Raw genomic sequence first — 20,823 nt, forward strand, 5'->3', positions numbered from 1 at the left:
CTCCACACAAAGCTTTCGAAATAGTAGTAAATCTCAAACATCAGCAACATTTAAACCAGAAAAGGTAACTTGGAAGATAGCTTGGCAAAACACACAGCACACTGCCTTCTGAAGGTGTCACCTGCATAAGCTACCATAATACTCAAATTTATAGAACATATGTTTACATACATTTTATAAAAATATGAAACAGAACATGGTCTAGTTAGTCCAAAAGCTTGTCTTGAACTACCTCTTTTTAGTGTATCAGAAGAAGACATAAGACTGGTAAGTACAGACACTCACAAAAAACCCTCTTCAGAAGTTCCTTCCTGATTAAGAAGCTTTAGTCTGTGTTGCCACCATGTGAAAGATCTATCATCCATGTGCTCTCAATAAAACGTTGGCCTCATTGCTAACTTCTAGTAGCATTTTCTAAAGTAAAGTAATATTTAGTTGGGGGAGGGATTCAGTTTATTTTTAAATAAATTTCTAAGGCATTTGAGTTTATTGCCTCTCAATTTCCCTTTATTTCTTTGATGCCCTTTTTCTTAAGTCAGAAAACTGTAATTATGAGCATATAATTTCTACACATCTATATCTGCAGAGCATCTTCTGTATCTATAGAACCACAGTTCTAGTCTTCTAAGTTCCTTCCTCGTAAGCAAATCTAAGCCCCTGATAGTTTCATTGTTTGTCCTTAGAGCCCTTTTATTTTTTGTCTTTATTTTGACAAGGTAAACAAAACCAGTTTACTTAATCTAAAAGTACACTAGCCATTTACGTAACAAAAATATACAAAAGCCATAATAGGTCACACTGAAAGTCCACCTTGCTCAGTCTTCTAACAGTGACCAAAAAGCTTCTTAGATGCCTCTAGCAAATAGAGGGTGCTGTTGGGGTGCCCTGCCTGGAGCTCTCCTTCAGCTTCTACCTTCATGTTTTTCACCCTGATGCATTCTCCCCCTCTTCTTTTTTCTTCCATTTTCCACCAATAGTCAGTTTCTCCCCAATGGATTTTCCTTCATTCCACGCCCTTCAGCCCCCACAAACTTCCTTTCTTCTCGTTAATTTAAAACCCAAAACTGTGACTCAAATTTCTACAAATTTCATTTTGGATCCTTGATATATCGATGTTTTCATGTCTTCAAACATCTAGGACAGCAATTTCTAACTTTTCACAAGGCTCTAAAAACAGCCTAGGCACTGCAATAAGTAAAAGATGCAGACTGTTTATACATAAATACAAGCACTGAACATCTGATTTTACAAACATACGTTGTGTGCATTGGAAAGCCAGACATGATGTATTTACACCCAAAAATCAAGACATTTCACTAAGTGGTAAGAAGAACAGATTTAGAGCAATGCTAAGCAGGTCCTGGGGTCCTGCTCAGGCAAGCCAGATGTATCAAAAGGACTACTAGGCACAAAGGTGTTCTTTCAGACTAGATCAGAGCTCAGTCCCCCTGACTGGGTAATCCTGAAACAGATATGCCATTTAGAAAGACTGTTCTTTGAGATGTTACTGACACGTATGTTCAGAGTGTGACTACATCTAGACTGTAATCTGGGTTTATTTTTAATGCTAGCTGTATCCAGGATGGCATGCCTTCTATTGCTAAGGATCATTTGGCTATTTAAGCAGTTGTGTATTTTCCTTTCAACCAAAGATTCCCAAATTCTATATGGGCTACAAAGGGAAAAGCCACAAGGATGTGTTGTGAAAGTATAAACAACCAGTATGTCTCTAAAAAGAACAGTCACAGGTAAATAACTAGTTTTTCCTCTTTTGAGTGCCTGTCATAGGGGAGAAGAGTGAGCTCTTGTCACACAACTAATGCGGGTGTCACAATGCACCCTCCCTTCAGGCATTTGTATACGTTGAAAAGACCCCTTCCAAGCCTTCTCTTCTCCAGGCTAAAGAGTCCTAGCTCTCTCAGCCTTTCCTCATATGAAGGACTCCTCCATCACCTTAGTAGCTGGACTCTCTCCAGCTGCTCCATATCTCTATTGCACTGGGGAGTCCAGAACTGGACTCAGCACTCCAAGTGTGGTGGAGGTTTTCAAGACGCAAATGAGCAGGGTGCCAGATAATCTCATCTAGGCTCCCTTTTCCACAAAAGATTGGACCAGATGATCTACTGAGGTCCCTTCCAACCTGAGCTGTTCCATGAACCTGGTGTCCACTGGGACCTCCAGGTCTTTTTCTGCAATGCTGCCTCCCAGCTGGATGGCCCCCAGTATATATGGTGCCTGGGGTTGTTCTTCCCCAGGTGCAGGACTTTGCATTTGCCTTTGTTAAACTGCACGAGGTTCCCGTCAACCTGTTTCTCCAGCCTGTCGAGGTCCCTCTGGAAGGCTGCACAACCCTCTGGTGTATCAGCCTATGGGTTGCTTATATACTGACTGACAGTTACCGTTTTTCTAAATTATTCAGAACTGTGGTCTCATGCACTGCCCATCAGGTCTCTTGGCAGGAGCACTGGGGAGCACAGTGCAAAGACACCTAAGGCTCTAGACCAAGTTTATTAGGGCACAGCCAGACTTAGCAGCTTCGTCTCAAGAACAAGGATGGCAGCTCCAGGGAAAGTTAAAAGGAACTAATGGTGATCCCGGGAATCAGGGCAAGAGGGATGATGCAGCAGACCCTGAGTCAGCAGCAAGGGACAAGGTGGTGCAAGAACCCCAGGGCAAAAGAGAAGGGGAGTCAGATGTGGAGCTACAGCAAGTGAGAGAGACAACCACTGATTTTCTCAGACAACGTTCAGCTTCACAATGCTTAGGAGCCACTGATTTAGAACATAAGCCCTCTGCTACTGCGATTCTTCCACCATAAGCATTTAGTGGTCAGGAAACAAGAGTTCTAACTCTAAACCATAGTTACCGATTTTAATAAGAAGACATTGTTCTGTAGACTTTGAAAGGAAGCATAAACAACAAGCTAGTATTTTTGCCAAAGCAACAAATAGGAATTGTTTTCAGCTTTTGGCAAAATGAGAAAAAATTAGTGTTTTGTTTTGTCATTCACTCTCATAGAAATTAATTTTTCTATATGCCAATTAACATTTGCATTTTTCATTAATCCATTTGTTTCTATTTAATTATACTATCCAGACCTTTTATGTTACCAAAAGGACATCAGAATTAGTTTTCTGTGTTGCCTTTCATTGGTTGAATAGTAGGGAACATGTTTTTGCGGTTTTTGTTTTGTTTTAAACCAGGTGATTTCTTCCTGACCCATAACTTAGCACCTGAAAGGCACTCTATCTTTTTAGACAAAGAATTGACCTTCACTGAGCCACTTAGGAGAATGTGTCCCTATTTTGCTCACTACCACTGAACTTTCCTTTCTATGATGTCATCTCAGGGACAAACAAGATAGATACAAACACAACATGGAAACAAACAATAGGTGTGCCTCAAAGAAAAAGAATTAGTGTAACAGCTCCATTTTTAAAGACTATTTTCCTTTTAGAAAACATAACGGAGACACAGTAAATTACTTGCGGAAGCTAAAAGAAACATAAATTAAAGTATTAAACCAATTACACAAACCTCTATTCAGTCCTGTTTCTCAGCTACAAAGATTTTCAAAAGCATGCAAATAATTGAAAAACTGGTAATACAGATGTCCTGAAATTATTTCAGGAATTGTAGAGGATTATATCATAAGTAACACCACCAGAAAAGACAAAAACAAAGGGAGTGAAAACTATAACTGAGATTATAACTATAACTGATACCACTGATATGAGAAAGGATAAATAGTGGAAAGGCAATGTAATTTGCAAAAATATGTTGACAAATAGGCGAACTACACTCTGAGTCATCCTAAAGATGAGCAAATAACAATTCCTCTATAAATGCAATCATGGGCATAGTCCATTACTTATGACAGCTCCAGCGATAAAAAGAATATAGTATTCTATTTATACAGGCTGTTGATGAAGAACTCCATGCACATGTTAAATAGTATGGCCTAAAAGAATAATAGAGGTTGATGAAAAACCTACATGCTTACCCTTTTTATTCTTCACAGTCTTTGCATCTTCCGCCTAATACAGAAAATATTAACAATATCTATTTGTAGCAGGGTATCTTTAAGCAAGCAGACAACTGATAGCCTAATGCTAACCATAAAAAAAACACCTAAAATACTAGCCTAAATATATTTGAGTCTGAAAACCACAGCATCTTCATCTTCCTAACTTGAATCTTGCATAAGCATTCTCATTCTAAACAAAAACTCAGTCTAAATCCATTGTTACTATAGTCCTACCAAGACTGAATTGGCATTCCTTCTTTTCCCCTTGCATGGCACACTTTCCCATTCTGGAATTACCATTCAGTTGATAATAAGGACTCTCAAGATCCAGATCGCTGAGATTTGGAGACTAATGACCTTATCCTGAAACTAATGACTAGAGTGGAAAGAGTCCCTTTGGAGTAGGCAGTAAAAATGAGCCTAAGCTCCACTCTCTCTTTCACAAGTGAAGAGACCAGAGATAACAGCTACCTGTTGCTCTTTTCTTCAAACGTCTATAAAAAGTTCTGAAAAAAGAATTATTCATTTCCAATTTTATCTCAGTATCCCCTAACCCTATACAAAAACAGGCATCTTCTTGGAAGGGCAGGTGTCATACTGTCTTTGGAAAACACTGTAGAAAGCTCTACCTGTGAAAGCTTTCCCACCACTTGATGGTTTCTTTCTTAAATTAGTGGTCTCAATAGCTACTGGAACTGAGGCAGAAATAGAGAAACATTAGTTAGGCGTAGATTAATTTCCTGTTGCCATGTCTTTACGAGAACTCCAGAAGTTGTGAATATACATAATGAGAAAAGATGAATCCTGAAAGAACTCTGAAGAATCTGCAGCAATATCAGCTAAACCATGCAACAAACTAATATTCACACCATGTCATTCATTTCAAAAATTCATCCAGAGGAAAACAGAATAGGTGTTCCCTTCAGGAAAGAAATTTGTCTCCTCTGTAGGAATCCTTTTCTTTGAGGAGAAAAGGAATTAATATTTTGGGTGCAGATGTGAAGCTAGTTTAAGCAATCGGACAGAAGTGAATTCCAGTATTCACTTGTCCCCTGCTTTTATCATTTTCTATTGAAGCATTCCAAAACTCTAAAAAGCACAAGAAAGAGAAATTAGTCTTATGGAAGCAGTTGATGAATACTTCTCAAGGATTCTGTCAAACAGGCATTTAATAAGGACAGCGATGGTGATAGAAAACAGGGGACAGTATATCTTCTTTACAGCACCTTCTACTCCTTTTGCAGCTATTTGTAGAAATCACTTATTAAAAAAAAGCATACAGCAGGCCACTTGGGAATCAATTGTTTGCCGCCAAGCTTTTCCTCATTGAAGGCACCTATGTTTCTAAGGAGTCCTGGAATGACATCTAAGCTTTCAGAATATTGAGAAATTGGAGGAGGAGAAAAAAAAAAAAAAAAAAATCATCTTTTCTCACCAGGGAAACTGTTGCTCTTCATCAGCAAATCTGCCATCACTGTTGACATTTCTGCTGAAATATATGAATGCAGAAAACATTTCAGAAGTTTCATTTCTAGCAATCACAATAGATGGCAAAGCACAATGGCTGGATGAAGATGTAAACAAAACTTAGCTTCCTTATGATTGTCAGCAATTGCTCATTGCTTTCGTGAGGCAACATGTCAATAAATTCCATCTGCTTCAATTAATATACCTATTCTACTATAAGTAGATGTTATTTGAAAAACAGAATTGCAAACAAAATGACAAATAATTCTTCCCCTCAAAAGGTCCTTTTCTCTTTTTTCCCCTCAGTATCTTTATAAAGCAGTAGTGATTTCATTAGCGCTCTTCATTCTTTTCATCAGTCCTTGGGACAACAAAAGAATTTGAAATGGAAAGTGAGCAAGTCTCTTGCTGGAATAAAATACTTCCCTTCTGTGTTCTTTGAAATAAATGTAATAGCATTAATGGCAGGAATCTGCCATGCTATTTTGACATTCTCTACAGTTTCATCATTAACAGAAACACAGCTTTATTAGCAAAGTTATTTTGGTACATATATAGGAACTGTGGCGAAAGGGGAGTAAAGAGTCTCATGTAACTTCTGTACGAAGTGTACTATTTCTATAATCCTCCTGCTTAATTCCTGCAAGGGTTTTAAATCACTGGGATACAGAATTGAGGCTGACACAACTGCTTCACATGGAGAATGACAAGACTCCAGGTAATAAAAGGTTTCACATTTCTTTAAGCCCTCCATCCTATTATTCCTGAATACAATACTTTAAATAGAAAACATCTTTTAACTTCATAGAAGATGCCTCAAAAGTATTTATGACATAGAAGCTGATGCAATCTAATCACAGCAATCACCTAGTATCTGTAAACATGTTCTATTGAGAAAGAATTCCAAAACTCTGTTACTGCAATGACCCCTCTATGGTACTGGAACCTTTTATATACAACTCTTATCAAGACCAAACTCAACAAACTGTATTGAAGAATAGGTTTGTGATACCTTTCAACCGCCTTGTCAGATGAAGAATGACATCTCTGAACTCAGAAAAGGATATAGATCAAGGTCTGCCTGACTCGTGTGAGTACTGAAACAATGTGTTTATTGGCATAAGTCTTAGCAATGAGTTAGAATGTATGCGAGCAGTTGAGATTACCTAAAGCCATTCCATCATATGATGGCATGAACTCCGTGGGCTGATACAGATGAGGGATCTTTGTCCTTTACTAAAGGGAAAGCATTTTGTATTATTTTTGTGCATATTGCAGCATTGCAGGTATGTCTGGTATTCTAAGCCATACGAGCACCTAAATGTTGTTAGTGATGCTTGGTGCAAGGGTATAAAGCAGCACAGGCAGCATCGGCAAAAATCATCTCTGTCTCAAGTACAAAGAAAGCATGTGCAACCCACAGGAGAAGGTAAAGATGCACCATTCAAAAATACAGGCTTTGCATTCAACACAGAAGGAGGAAGGAATATTATGTTACTCTTCTATTTTTGAGAAAACTAGTCAGAACAAGATTGGAAAACATTTTTCTGTATTATCTTAAGGCCAGTAATTTGAGATCTAATTTAAGTGATGGGTGAGAATCAGCTACCTCTAGTATTATTCTCCCTAGTTCAAACATGGATATGACAAGCTACATGCATTAACATTCCATCTTTTATGTTTAGAATCATTAGCATCTTAGCTATCACGTTGAGAGTCAAAAAAAGTAAGTAACTTAGATCATAAAGAAATTAAGCCAGTGGAGCTTACGTAAAATGAACCTTGACAACCTATTCTTCAAATATGCATAACGATATTTGAAGAATATCAAATTGAAAGTATATAATTTTCCCCTTTCAACTTTTTGTATTTTCTAAAACTCTTACACTGAGAAACCAAACTGAGAATGCCCTATAAGACTTTATGTTGCAACGAGCAACCTTTTTGGTAATAGGCTTTTTTTGCTTGTTCTTAAGAATATTTCAATAGAGAAGACAGTCATTCTCAAAAATTATCAAGGTAATCAAGGTAAATCATGACGTTCTGTGGTTCAGGCTATCAGAAAACTCAATGATTACGGTACACAATGCCATATGAATGGGTGATTGCGAAACGCACCAGTAACAAAAACCCAAAATGAAAAACTTGCGGAGCTCTCAAGCTTATAAAGGATAAGCTTGAACAGATAGCAAGGATGTATAATGAGTTAACTGTTCAATCATACCTGCAAGTTTTAAAATTATGACTCAGAAGGAAGGTCACTGTTTCCAATTAGTAGAAGTATCAACTGACCTTTTCTTATTAGAGACACCTGGACACCATTAACTAACTACCCATTTCAACTGCAACACTCAAGTACTTCACAGCTTTACTAAATAAAAGTCAAATTACAATAATTTACATAGTATGATAATCCATACAGTCTTTACCTAAAAAGTCTTTTGGGTCACTGATTTTAATGGGAGAAAATGATTTTGCACTGAAGCATTCTCCTTGGTGCTTTACTTTCATTCACCCATAATTTTCCATCACTGGGCTTATTTTCTTGTTTTCTCTCCCTCCATACTATTGAAACTTTTTCTTTGCTCCCACAAATCTCCAGTCTTTCACAATCTGTCTTTTTTTTTTTTTTTTTTTAAATCCTCTGTGCTTTTTTTTTTTTAAATCCTGAGTGCTACAATAGCTCTGCTATGTATCATCTGCCGTAACAGCCTCAATGGACAGCATTCTCTAAACTATTCAGTACTATCATCAAGTTAGTAAATGAAAGGCATTTGATTTTATAAAATTAAGAATATACTCCTTAATATGAAAGGTGCTTAAGAATATCCACGGAAATAATTTCTTCCTAAGCATAAAAACATGCTAGAAAGAAGATATCTACTCACAAACATTTATACTTAATAGTGACCAAGTGTTTATAGGATATGTATTGAAAATAAAGTGTTATTCATTCTTTGTTGTAGAGATTGTCATATCTGTCAATGTTATTAGCACAAAATGGTTGCTCGTCCAACCACTAATGCAGCAACTGATACACCTACTTCGGTCATGGAAAAAAAAAAAAAACCTAAAAAAAATTCAAAGCCACAAAAAAATTCTGCCTCTGTTGCCAATGAGTTTAAGCCTATTTTTTGTGTATGAGCACATATTTCCCCAATACCAGAACTGAAAACATGGCTCTACTCATCTGTGGACCTAAGGGAAGAAGGTATAGCACCTTAAAACAAGAGGCCTGAACTGGAAAAACAAGCACATTGAATTCAAACTTTATTTTTTTTAATATTTTTTTTTTCTAAACTTTTAAAATTATTACAAGACTTAGTTTTGAAATGTTAATGATCAAACAAAATTAAAGTTATTTCATATCAAGAGACTTCCTACCAACAATTTTTGGACAGATTAGTCTTTTGAGTGTAGAAACTTCCTAAAAACAGAAGTGTAAAGATTTTTTTTTCCTAATAATCTAAACATAGTTTTGTTTTAATGCATAAATAGTGCCACCTTCAAATTCCATCAATTTTAAACATTTTGATACTACACAACTGAATATCAGAAGAGGGTTGTGTGGAAGGTGCACATTACCATACTCAAGCAATACCGACCTTTCTCCCCTCAGTTGAAATAAAAATTTTCCTGCTGTCCCTTTTAGGAAGTCTTCCCTCTCCAGTCTGCTGATATGCTCATTACAAATTAATTGTCTACTTTCATCATTAAATGGTGTGTAGGACCTTTGCTCTGCTAAGCAGTTATCATTACTTCTGCAAAGATTACTCATCATAGCTGGATCTTCAGAATCTAGCTTCTCTTCATCTGAAATAGCCAAAGAGAATATATTGTGTAGAAGTGTTCTTACAGAATAAATACACGTGACAGAGCTCAAAATGAATTACTGTTTGTCATGTTACATTATCAAAATTTGCTTGTATGAATTTAAAAGCTGAGAAAGCTTAAGGCTACTTAGAGCATAATAGTCAGTCTTCTTATGAACACCATTTCTTAAAGTCTTTTGGTTTTGTGTTTTAACATTTTAATCTTTCACCTATTTTTTTTTATTTCCCTTTTACAGATAGGTGGGTTGTACCTTGTGAAAGAAGTGATTATATTTCAGGATCTGAATATTATGAAGGAACTCATGCAAAAGGTAGCTGCTAATCTTGTACCTTGGCAGGTACACATGGTAAGAACCTGCACAAAAAACTTATGTGAATATTTGCATGATCCCCAAAGGAGAAAAGAGGCAAACTCAGGCTATAACTACATTAGGTTCTCAACTTCTCCAATCAGTAACATCAACTTGTTAAGGCTAATGGATTAAACTACATATGGGGGTACATGATGTAAATATGTATTTATAGAATATGTACATAATAATGAAGTTTAGTACTTTTTGTACACGACTTATTTTGCAATGAGGTACAAAGTGAGATATTCAGTTTATCATGTAAAGTAACAATCCCAGGCAATGTAAGAATTGTCATTATTACAAATGAGTCTTCATTAAAGACAGAGTTCCAGCACATGTTATTATGAGCCAATGTGCAGAAAACCAAGATGTCAGGTCATTTCCCATCTGCAAGAAAATTACTTTCAAATCCCATGTTTAGTGACCTTTCTTAAGTCTCCACTAATGAAATTCTTAACAACAAATATGATGTAGTTGGAGGCCTGTCAAGAGATATCATTCCTTTTTACTCCTCCTTTTATACTCAATAATTCATCAGGGAATCTGCTTAGATGATGCCATCTCGTTATCTCTTTAAACATTTCAGCATTTAATGTTAATTTTACCCATTGAAGAAAACTTCTAGTAAAAATTCCATTACTTAGAAACCTATAGGAAAAAAAACACCTGAGTAGCTTTCTACTCATTTTCAGAAGTGAAAGCCAGTATCACTTTTGGAAATCACATTTTCAAAACTGCCTTAAAGCCATTTAAATATTTTTAAAATTTACCCTGAAAGGACATGCAGGTCCTTTAATATAATATAATTCACGTAATCAACAAGATTAAAACTCATCATGCAATTATTGTTCTAGGAAATAATACGTATCAAAACATTCTTACTCTGATCAGGAGAAACAATTTTAGCAGAAAGGTAATTTCCCTGAGAAGTTCTTCTAAATAAGCGTGCCCGAGCACTGCTGACTTTTCTAACCTCTGCAGCATCGGCAGGAGGTTTTGGAAGGGAAAAGGAAGAATCTTCATCTTTTGCAAAAGTGACTAATATTGGTTTCTGTGACAAAGAGAAAGAAGACTTTTTAATAAAAGCACAGATAATTTCATACTCATATAAGCAAAAATTTAAAAAAAAGAACCAGAAAACCAAATGATTTATACAAAGGGTTAACTTCAGAATAGAATAGATACAAGTTACATAAGTTTGCTCATTAAGAAATTTTCGTATCCAGAATCTAACGATACCATTCCGCTGAACAAGCCAGATATCTATACCACTATCACTGCAGAAAGCCATTTAAAAGCAAACACTCAGGGGTGCAGAAAACAAACAAAAACTAGCCTGAGCAGAGCAACTGAAACTCAGAATTATTTATTTCCCTCATAAATACTCATTTAACATCAGCTGCAGTATGCTTATTTGTCAAAAAAAATGTTGTGCCAAAGACTTGCGCTAACAATTCTAGAGGCACATCTATTCTTCATGATTTATTTTTCAGCACTAAAGTAGTACTTCCAAAACACTTCAAATGTGTTCATATCATATGTACCACTTCCTATCACACTGAGATAAATCATGCACATCCAGAAACATGCAAGTTCTAGTTTTATTTATGCCAGTATCTTGCACCTTCGAGGATGTGACCAACCCCCTGAACCTCTGGTACAAAACACTTGTTGTGCCCTACATAAACCATTGTCCTGTAAGATCAAGGTTTTCTCCAATTTCCTTACAATAAAGAATCCGTTACAAAGTCTCCAGTCCGATCCTTCAGAGTTCTCCCCGGTATTAGTTGAAGACAGCCAAGAGGTGACACCCACTCCCCACAGCGACCGTGACTAATACAAGTTCTACATTTACAGTGTACTAACTTATCTCCATTGGTGAAGCAGGAAAGGCAGTTTTTGCATTGGTCTTAACAGTAGTTTTCTCTAGTTTTTTTTCCACTTTCACACACAAGATAAATGAAAATTTAACACCAGTATTTAAATCCAACTGTAGATACATTTAATCTAAATATAAGTATGGTCAGAATTTTTTAATTTGATTCATATTGTCGTGGTTTAACCCCAGCCAGCAACTAAGCACCACGCAGCCGCTCGCTCACTCCCCCCCAGTGGGATGGGGGAGAGAATCAGAAGGGTAAAAGCTAGAAAACTCGTGGGTTGAGATAAGAACAGTTTAATAATTGAAGTAAAATAAATTAGAACAGTTAAATAGGCAAAGCAAAAACCGTGCACGCAAACAAAACAGAACAAGGAATTCATTCACTACTTCCCATCGGCAGGCAGGTGTTCAGCCATCCCCAGGAAAGCAGGGCTCCATCACGCGTAATGGTTACTTGGGAAGACAAACGCCATCACGCCCAATGTCCCCCCCCTTCCTTCTTCTTCCCCCAGCTTATATACTGAGCATGACGTCATATGGTATGGAATAGCCCCTCGGCCAGTCTGGGTCAGCTGTCCTGGCTGTGCCCCCTCCCAGCTTCTTGTGCACCCGGCAGAGCATGGGCAGTTGAAAAGTCCTTTACCACTGTGAGCGCCACTTAGCACCTATTCAGAGACAGCTTAGCACTACTTAGCAAGAACCAAAGCATCAGTGTATCATCGACATTGTTCTCATCCTAAACCCAAAACACAGCCCCCATACCGGCTACCAAGACGAAAATTAACTCTATCCCAGCTGAAACCAGGACACATATAAATACATTACCTTATCAAAATTACTGAAGTATAACATTTCTTGGAATTTTTTCCCCCTAATTCCCTGAAGAATGTTACATTTAGATTCTGTCTTGAAGAAACACTATATACAGCAAGCATGCTTAATTCTTTTAGCATGCTCTGTTCTCTCAGGTACTAAACAAATGATTATGACTTAATCTTATATTTAAAGATTAAATATAAAAAAACTGAAAAAGCAGATACACTTATAAATTGAAAACAATTCAAAATTTTCACAGAGGGGAAAAAGGAGTTCTTACAAGTACCTCTATCTGTTTTTTAAATAAACTACAATCATTACATTTTATAGATGCGTAAGTCAAATAGAAAGCACAATCAACCAGTTACTTCCAAGTTATTGATCACAGAACCACAGAATGGTTGAGGTTGGAAGGGACCTCTGGAGGTCATCTTGCCCAACGCCCCTGCTCAAGTAGGGCCACCTAGAGCCAGTTGCCAACAATCATGTCCAGGCAGCTTTTGAAGATCTCCAAGGATGGAAGCTCCACAATCTCTCTGGGCAACCTGTGCCAGGACTTTGTCACCCTCACAGTGGAAAAAGTGCTTCCTGAAGTTCAGAGGGAACGTCCTGTGTTTCAGTTTGTTGTCCATTGCCTCTGGTCCTGTCACTGAAAAGAGCCTGGAACTGTCCTCTTTGCACACTCCCTTCAGGTATTTATATGCATTGATAAGATCCCCCTGAGCCTTCTCTTCTCCAAGCTAAACGGTCCCACCTCTCTCAGCCTTTCCTTATAGGAGAGATGCTCCACTCCCTTCATCATCTTTGTGGCCCTTCACTGGGCTTTCTCCAGTATGTCCATGTCTCTGTTGTACTGGGGAGCCCAGAATGGGACCTAGCACTCCAGGTATGGCCTTACCGGCGCTGAGTAGAGGGGAAGGATCACTTCCCTCAACCTGCTGGCAACATTCCTCCTAATGCAGCCCAGGATACCATTAGCCACCTTCTCAGCGGCAGAGACACATTGCTGGCTCATGCTGATGCTCATGACCTTTTTCTATTTTAGTAATCTTACACAAGAAAGCTGACTCAAGTATCTGTCTTCTGAGTCTTGTTAATATCACTTAGAACTATAAAGCAATATAGCAATACTTAAATAGTTTAAATTATTTTCAGGTTTATTTTGGGGAAAAAAAAAGACAAAACTGACTTTATAAGTCTCAGACTAACATTACGACAGGCTTCCATTTCTCCCCAACCTATTTAAACCATATCTTTTCATAACACTACTGATACACATATTTTTATGTCAGTATTGCATAGAGTAATTTCCAGAGTACTCACATGATCCAGCGGGCTAAGACGAACACCAGACACTGGTCTTGATTCAGCCAAATCAAAACTGGATGCATGAAGACTAGCAGAAAGAAATTAAACATAATATGAATAAAGCAGACCCAGTGTTTTGTGGCTGGTTTGTTTTGTTGGTTTTTTTAATTGCATACTTCTTCCCTTTGCCAATGGGGGAAAAGGAGGAATAAAGAGTGACAGAGCACTTTTACACAATTTGCTCTTCTTCCACGAACGCTATTTAACTTTGATACCTGGGAATTCAGCAGCATCAAGGGAGAAGAATTACAAGATCATCTGCACACCTGCCGTGATACGTTTTATTTCATATACGTCTATAATAATTCTCTAATATAAGCCTAAATTCATGCACAAACCCAGCTGCGGTTAGCGCCCAAGCTATCTGACACAAGCTGCAGAACACTGCAGGGCAGAAAACCCAGGTTTGTGCAGGCACGAGCATGCTCCTTCCAATACACAGCAGAAGCACAGACAGAACAAGCATCGATGTCAGCCAGAGTGACCTCATTACCTGGTCACCAACAAACAGCCAAGTCACTCTCAGGCTCCCACCTTCTGTAAGGGCACAACGCTATGCAGTAAGGAATATCGCATACATTGAGTGCCTGAAGTCATGCTGCCATGAAAACAGCATGGACAATGACTTACTTGTATGGCCGTTCAAACATGTTTCAGCATCCTTTCTGGCATGCCTAACACCTAACATTACAAGTACAGCTTATATCTCCTCCCTACAGTCATTACAGAATTGGCACACAAGGAGACCTAAAAAATGACTGGGAAAATGGATGTAAAAAACCCAATATAAATTTTTTTTTTCTCGTTTGTCACATGACACAGATCTATTGAGCTCTGTGAATTATGCTACATAACAAAACGCCACAGAGAAATAATGTTGAAGTAGTATAAATTTTGTTTAAAAATGAGCATTTCAAACTTCAAGATCTACAATTTTATATTTAAAAATATCTGAGAAAGCTCTGTAAAAAAGATCTAGCATACAGTTTACATGGAAAAAAGCAAGCTTTCACAGTTCCTAGGGAAAAGTTGAAGACTATCTCAAGTAAAAGCATACATTGTCTTAAGAAAAAGGTGAGTTACAGACCATTTCCTTATACTCTTCTCCACATACAAAACTAGTGTAATGACTGCCTCTGGTAGCTCTAATCCACAGGAACTTCCTGGACATGTAGATTAACACCAACAGTAAGGATCATTAGAAGAAGGCAAAGGATGTGATTAGGAATACAGTTTAACACAGGGAAAAAAAACACCGGAAACATAATTACAGAATCAAATCTCTTGCTGCTAAAGAATATTTGAAAAAAATCTTAAAGCCACAGTACCTAAAAACTGAAGGAGGTCTATTCTGAGGAGCTCGTGAGGATCCAGATCCAAAAAGTTTCCTTTGACCCTCTGTAGGTGTAAACGGTCTCCAAGTTCTTAGTGTTCGGAGAACATTCCTGGCTTCATTTATAATCTCAGAACTGGTCTTCTGCTTTGGCTCTGAAAGCCTGTAAAATGGTTCTGCCTTTTCTGTATTTTTATTCTTTGAAGCTTGCATTCCTCTGCAAAGTAGTGCACAAGAAGATCACTGTACAATATAATGGAACACACAGAATATAATGCTAGTTTTAAATGACAAACTAGTAGTTCATCAATGTTTATGCTATCGCAATGTAGTTAAAAAGGATATTATAACAAAATCCTAGACAGTGGTGACGTAGTGGAAAATAAGGCTCACTGATACCGCATTTCCCTCAGAATTTCTCAGGAAATTCTGTAGGAATTTCTGTAGGAAAATACTGAAGAAGAGCAGAAAGCATCTGACATGGAGGACCGTTAGTATTTTAGAAGGAGATAAAATACACCACACTCAGTATCACAGTGCTTTCTGGGCCAAATGTGGTAGTCTCCAGTACTACAGAAAATCTGTTTCTTAACACCTGATTACTTATAAAACATCATAACCAGAACAGGAATTCAATAATATCCTGTAAAGAGACACTTTCTTTCCAATGAACTCAGGAAATACCCAAGATAAGTTATCGACCTTACCAAGGGCAGCTTCCTAATAAGTCAAAGAGGTATTATTATCAGTAACTGAAGCACAGTTATCAGTAATTGATAAGCAGAGACAAGGAAGAATAGGCAATCCATTCTTTTCTCCGAGAGAAATGCCTCCTCGACCCACACCCAAGCACATGCAAAGATAACACTAACATAAGATAAATTATCAACACAAACTTTCAATCAGTGTTCTGTCCTGCTGCATCTTCTGGCAAATGCAGTGGGCAGTGAAAGACTCGCTTCATCATCTCTTGAGCCCCTCAAAATCAATCACTATCCTGGTGCAGTTCTCTGTAGATACCATCCTTGTCATTTTACAGCAAACTCATCATGAGCCTTAAACCATCCAAAATTCCTCTTCTGCTTTTCAAAATTACCTAAAAAGAAAAATACGTTTCTGCACTGTCTTTGACTCAGACCATCCGGTAACTTCTATTCTCTCACATAGTTTATGACAATGAACTGACAGTAGATCAGACACCGCCATCTTGGTTATTTCTAAACTATGGAGCAAAAATCCTATTTCTCTAGCTTCTTAGTTCACATCTTCCTGTTTTGCATTTTTCATTTCCAACTGCCTCTTCTGTTCTTTCTTTCAGAGCCTGTACATTCTGGCACAGTTTCTTTAATTAATACACAACCTAACCCCTTCAGCTGAACTACACAAGATAAAAATCGGATGCTAAGGAACAGTGCACCAATCTCTTTCACTAAAAGACGCATAATTACAAACCAGAGGAACAGATCAGGAGCCCGAGACTGTTAGTGTTTTTAATCCTGCTGATTACCATTAATACATTACTTTTCTTCACTGTGACTGACTTTGGCTGTCCGTGCTCCCTACTCTTCCCTCTATTACAACATGATTCCAAAGAGTTAAGTAAATAATTCCACTGCAGCAGCCTGTTTGGAGCAAGTATACAGCCATTCCTCACTGAATAGGGAAGGTAGATTATCATTCCCTACTCTCCCAGCTACTGTGAGTCAAGATTTTGACCTTTAAGTGGAAGGTCTTCTGCGTAGGCCATATGCCTGATACAGATATTATCCAGCATACATGAAAACAGTAGATGTGAATAAATACTAAAAGATAATCAACATGATTCTACAAATCAGAAATTTGAATTAATTCACATTTCTTCTTTTTTTGGTCTATATATTTCCATCCACCTTGCTAAATTTTAAAATAAATCTTCTCAAGTAATCTAATATCTTACATTCAATCTCTGAAGGACATAGTTTTCTTTAGTTCTCAAAATCATTGTGCTCTGACATTGAAATGTGTATTTTACGGGATTTGTGTATAGGTTCTTCATAGTTAAACTAAGAAGCAACCTGAGAGATATGATGTGTTTCTGTGGAACAGCACCATCTCTGACACAATCAGCTTAAGTTTTTGTTAATTCTACTGTCAACTGCAAACTTTCTATCCTAGAAGTACATTTATTTGCCGCAGTTGAGACCAAACTTCCATTATAATAACTTTTCGTTGAAGCCTTCACTTCTTACCTCTTTCTTTTTAACTGGCAAACTTTTCTACTGTAAACTTAATTAGTAAGTCCTACCACTTGGGCACTGTTAGTCACCCTTCCAATCCACTCAAAACAGAGTTTTAATAATTAACATTGCAAAGGGAACCTATGACTTAGTTCGAATGCATGACTGAGCTCACTGCTGCATTGCTACCTCAGTGGAGAGGGGGAGAGCACCACTTGGAGCAGCGAGGGCGGCGGGCAGCAGCCTCCACTCCCAGGGGCCGGGAGGCCGAGAGCGGAGCGAGCCGGGAACTGTCACAGAGGTACGGCAGCGAGCAGAACTTGGGGCTCACCGCTGACCCATGAGAGCGTTAACACTTTGTCATTTTGGCGTAAAATGGTATTACTCACATTCAGAATTGCGGTAGTGATACAATGCCAATATATTATTAATTGATATCGCATAATTATTAGCCAGAAAACGTAACAGAACACAGAGAAACAAGTAAGTAGTGTCATAAAATATGAGATGTGTATATATATATATAATAGGATAAGAAAGCTTACTCTTTCTTGCAAGCATTTAAGAACCACGAGTAATTCTTTATCTGACTGAATTTGACTGCCATGCCATCACAGTACAACCACTGTCTCTTTCTCAAAAGACAGATAAAGATGATTTATACTCTCTATTTTATAATGCCTAAGGCTGAAACATGTAAGCATCAAGCAATTGCTCTGCTGCAGCAGCACTCAAGAAAGAAGTTCCATCTGCTCTCCAGTGCCCCACACCCCAGAAGCTTTGAGGAAGCACCTTCAGCTATATTACACCAGTTCTCTTCCTAGAAAATTACTACCTAGATTTGTGCGTAAGGGGAAAAGCCTCCCAGTCACCAGAAGCTTTCTTGACTTTGATGAGAATAAGGTACCCGAATCATTCAATTTCGGTGCCAGAGACTAATTTAAAATATGGTGTAATGAATGAATGCAACAAGCAGAAAGTGGACATATAGGATGAAGGAGCAGCCCAAGAGTGGAAGGGGAATGAGTGCACTGGCTGCCCAGCGTACAATCTGGTTTTACCCTTGATTTTCATTATTTATACCAGACTAGTTCTGTCTGGTTTTATATTTGCAAGAATTTCGGGGTTTTTTCCACAAACTCTACTCTAGACCCTTTTTTAAATAAAGTATCTAAGTTGCAAACAAGAAATAATTCTATTAGTGCTTCTCTCTGAAAATCCAGCAGCATTCCCATTTTGCTCCCCAGTCCCAGCAGGGGACAGATAAAGGCAATGTCGCAGTGGCAATGGGGACAGGTTAACTGGCGCACACAGATCTCGTCCCCCACTGCTGTCACCATTTCCCAGGTAGCCTTTAACTTGCACAGATAAAGATCTCCTCTCTGACTCTACCAGTGTCTGAAAAGCCATACTTGGGCTCATTTTTTCTCCGCAGTTGTTTACTCCAGCGGCGTGGTCTTCTCTGCATAGGAAGAACTGAAAGCAGTAGATAGTGGTACGGAGTCAGAGAACCCCAGCTCGACAGAGCACTGGTCAGAGAACCCCAGATGAGTCCTAGCTATCTCCAGGGGCGAGATAGCTGCACCCTCGCAGCACTCCTCCTGGCTCAATCAGCACATGAGAAGCACAGCTGACTACATCAGATGTGGCACCACACTGACTCTGCCATCCTATCTCCCACCTCAAAACCAGTGTCATTTAATTGCCAGCGTACAGAGCGAGTACACTTGCAATGACTAAGTACAGTGAGGAGAAACCCTGTTCTCAAGCTGTGAACGCTCTGCTCATCGACATCTGAATCCAGGTTCTGTCTGCCAAGCAAATCTCTAGAATAGTTAGCACCCAAATACAGGTTTAGTAAGAGTGAACTAATAAGGGGTATTATTAGATATAATTTTAAACATTGGCAACTTATCAATCACAACTGATAGGCTTCCAGCTTGGTGAAATTTTGAAGCAGAGAAATCGCTATCAAAAAGAAATGAGAACAAAGTTATGAGAAATTGAGCCTGCAACCCTCAAGAGAGCAAGACTTCCATTGCCGCCGTCAGATAACGTCTCCAAGAGCAACTCCCCAAACAAGCAGCACCTGTGGAGTAAAAGCTGGCCCGGGCTTTGCAGAGTAACCAACCCAAATCCGGCAAAACGAGGCTCTCCCCCGGAGGCGGTGGGCAGCAGGCTACCGGGAAACGGCCCGGAGGTTCTCCCTCTCCAGCCGCCTTTGCAAAACCGCACCCCCCGGCCCTTCGCCCCAGCCCGGGCCTCCGCGCCCCCGCGGCGAGGCGGCAGCCCCCCCAGGACGGGCGTTACTGCCAGGCCGGGCGCGGCTGCTGCCGCCGGCACCGGGCGCTGGCCAAGGCGCCCTGCCTGCCTAACGGCCCCGCCGACCCCCCTGCCCCCAGCGGCGGAGGGTCGGGACCCGCCACCGCGGGGCGCCGGTCCCGCTCCCCCTCTCCCCGCCGCGCCCGGCGGAACCGGCGCCCACCGCTCCCATGGCAACAGTACACACGGCGGCCGCCGGGCCGCGGGCGAAGTGCGGCCGAGCCGGCAGCGCAGCGGGGCCGGGCGGGACCCTCACTCACCTCCGCCGAGGGAGACCGCGGCCCCGCCACGGCGCCGGTACCGTTACGCCCCGCGCGCTCCCCTCAGCCGCACCTGCGGGGGCGCGGGAGCCCCGGCGACGCCAAGGCGCCTGCGCGGCCACCTGCAGGCGCATGCGCAGCGCGGCCCAGGCCCCGGCGGGCCGGGGGCAGGGGCGGCAGCAGCGAGCGCCGTGGCGGGCTGGGGCGGCGCCGGGACAGGCCCGGGACGGTCCCGCGGCGGTCGTAGCCGCTGTCTGTCCGGGCTCGATGTCCCCGCACCTCAGGGGCAGTGGCAGTGGGGGTCCCGCTGCAGCGTTGGCCCGTAGGATGGTGGTTTTCTGGTGGCGGGCGCTTCCCCCAGCCCGTCCTGGCCCACGTTTAGGGCATAGTAGCGGGTGGCAAAAGCTCAGATTAGGGGTGACAAAAGTTACTGGGTTTGGAAATGATGGGTGTGTCCTGTCATGACACCTTCTCTCTGCTGAGATTTACAGGTTGGAAACAGGCATTGAAAGTTTTCCAGAGTAAAACAAACCCACGGGACTCGGGCGCGGTGTAGCGGCAGCTGCAACACCCCGTCCCTGGGTCGCCCTGGTCAGGCGCCGCGGGTGGGTTCCCTCATCTCGGGGGCTTCCTGCTGGGCCAGAAGCCCTGTCGCATCTCCTGCTGGCCTCCTGTTCCCTGCGAGGCCAAAAGAGAGCCGTTTCCACATCGTCCATAGGAGCGCTTGGCACAGACGGGTGCCCCAGGCTGGAGAGCTTTGTCGGAGCGGCAGGAGGGGGGTCACTCGCAGCGTCCCCCCGAGCTGCCGCCCGCGCGAGGCCCTGCCAAAGGGGAACCCACCCCTGGGTTTCGGGGCCCCCTTGGCCTGCTGCACCGCACAGTCGCTGAGCGGCTCCCTCGTGTGCCTCCCGCTACCGGGATGGGTAGCGGGATCATGGCCCCTGTC

At 40.5% G+C, this 20,823-nt stretch overlaps 1 protein-coding gene across 1 annotated transcript in view; it reads right to left on the reverse strand.

The window, feature by feature from the left end:
- ARMC2 (armadillo repeat containing 2) overlaps positions 1-15,292 on the reverse strand; it is a gene marked incomplete at its 5' end in the record, with an annotated part of 64,487 nt that extends 49,195 nt beyond the window's left edge. The window contains 5 exons of the mRNA XM_082306193.1: positions 5,463-5,513; positions 9,100-9,307; positions 10,563-10,731; positions 13,702-13,774; positions 15,075-15,292. Coding sequence (XP_082162319.1) covers positions 5,463-5,513; positions 9,100-9,307; positions 10,563-10,731; positions 13,702-13,774; positions 15,075-15,292 — 719 coding nt within the window. The remainder of the gene's footprint in view (positions 1-5,462; positions 5,514-9,099; positions 9,308-10,562; positions 10,732-13,701; positions 13,775-15,074) is intronic.
- Between the last annotated feature and the right edge of the window lie 5,531 nt (positions 15,293-20,823).

This window comes from Platalea leucorodia (genome assembly GCF_965183815.1).
Source record: "Platalea leucorodia genome assembly, chromosome: 3".
Taxonomy (NCBI): Eukaryota; Metazoa; Chordata; class Aves; order Pelecaniformes; family Threskiornithidae; genus Platalea; species Platalea leucorodia.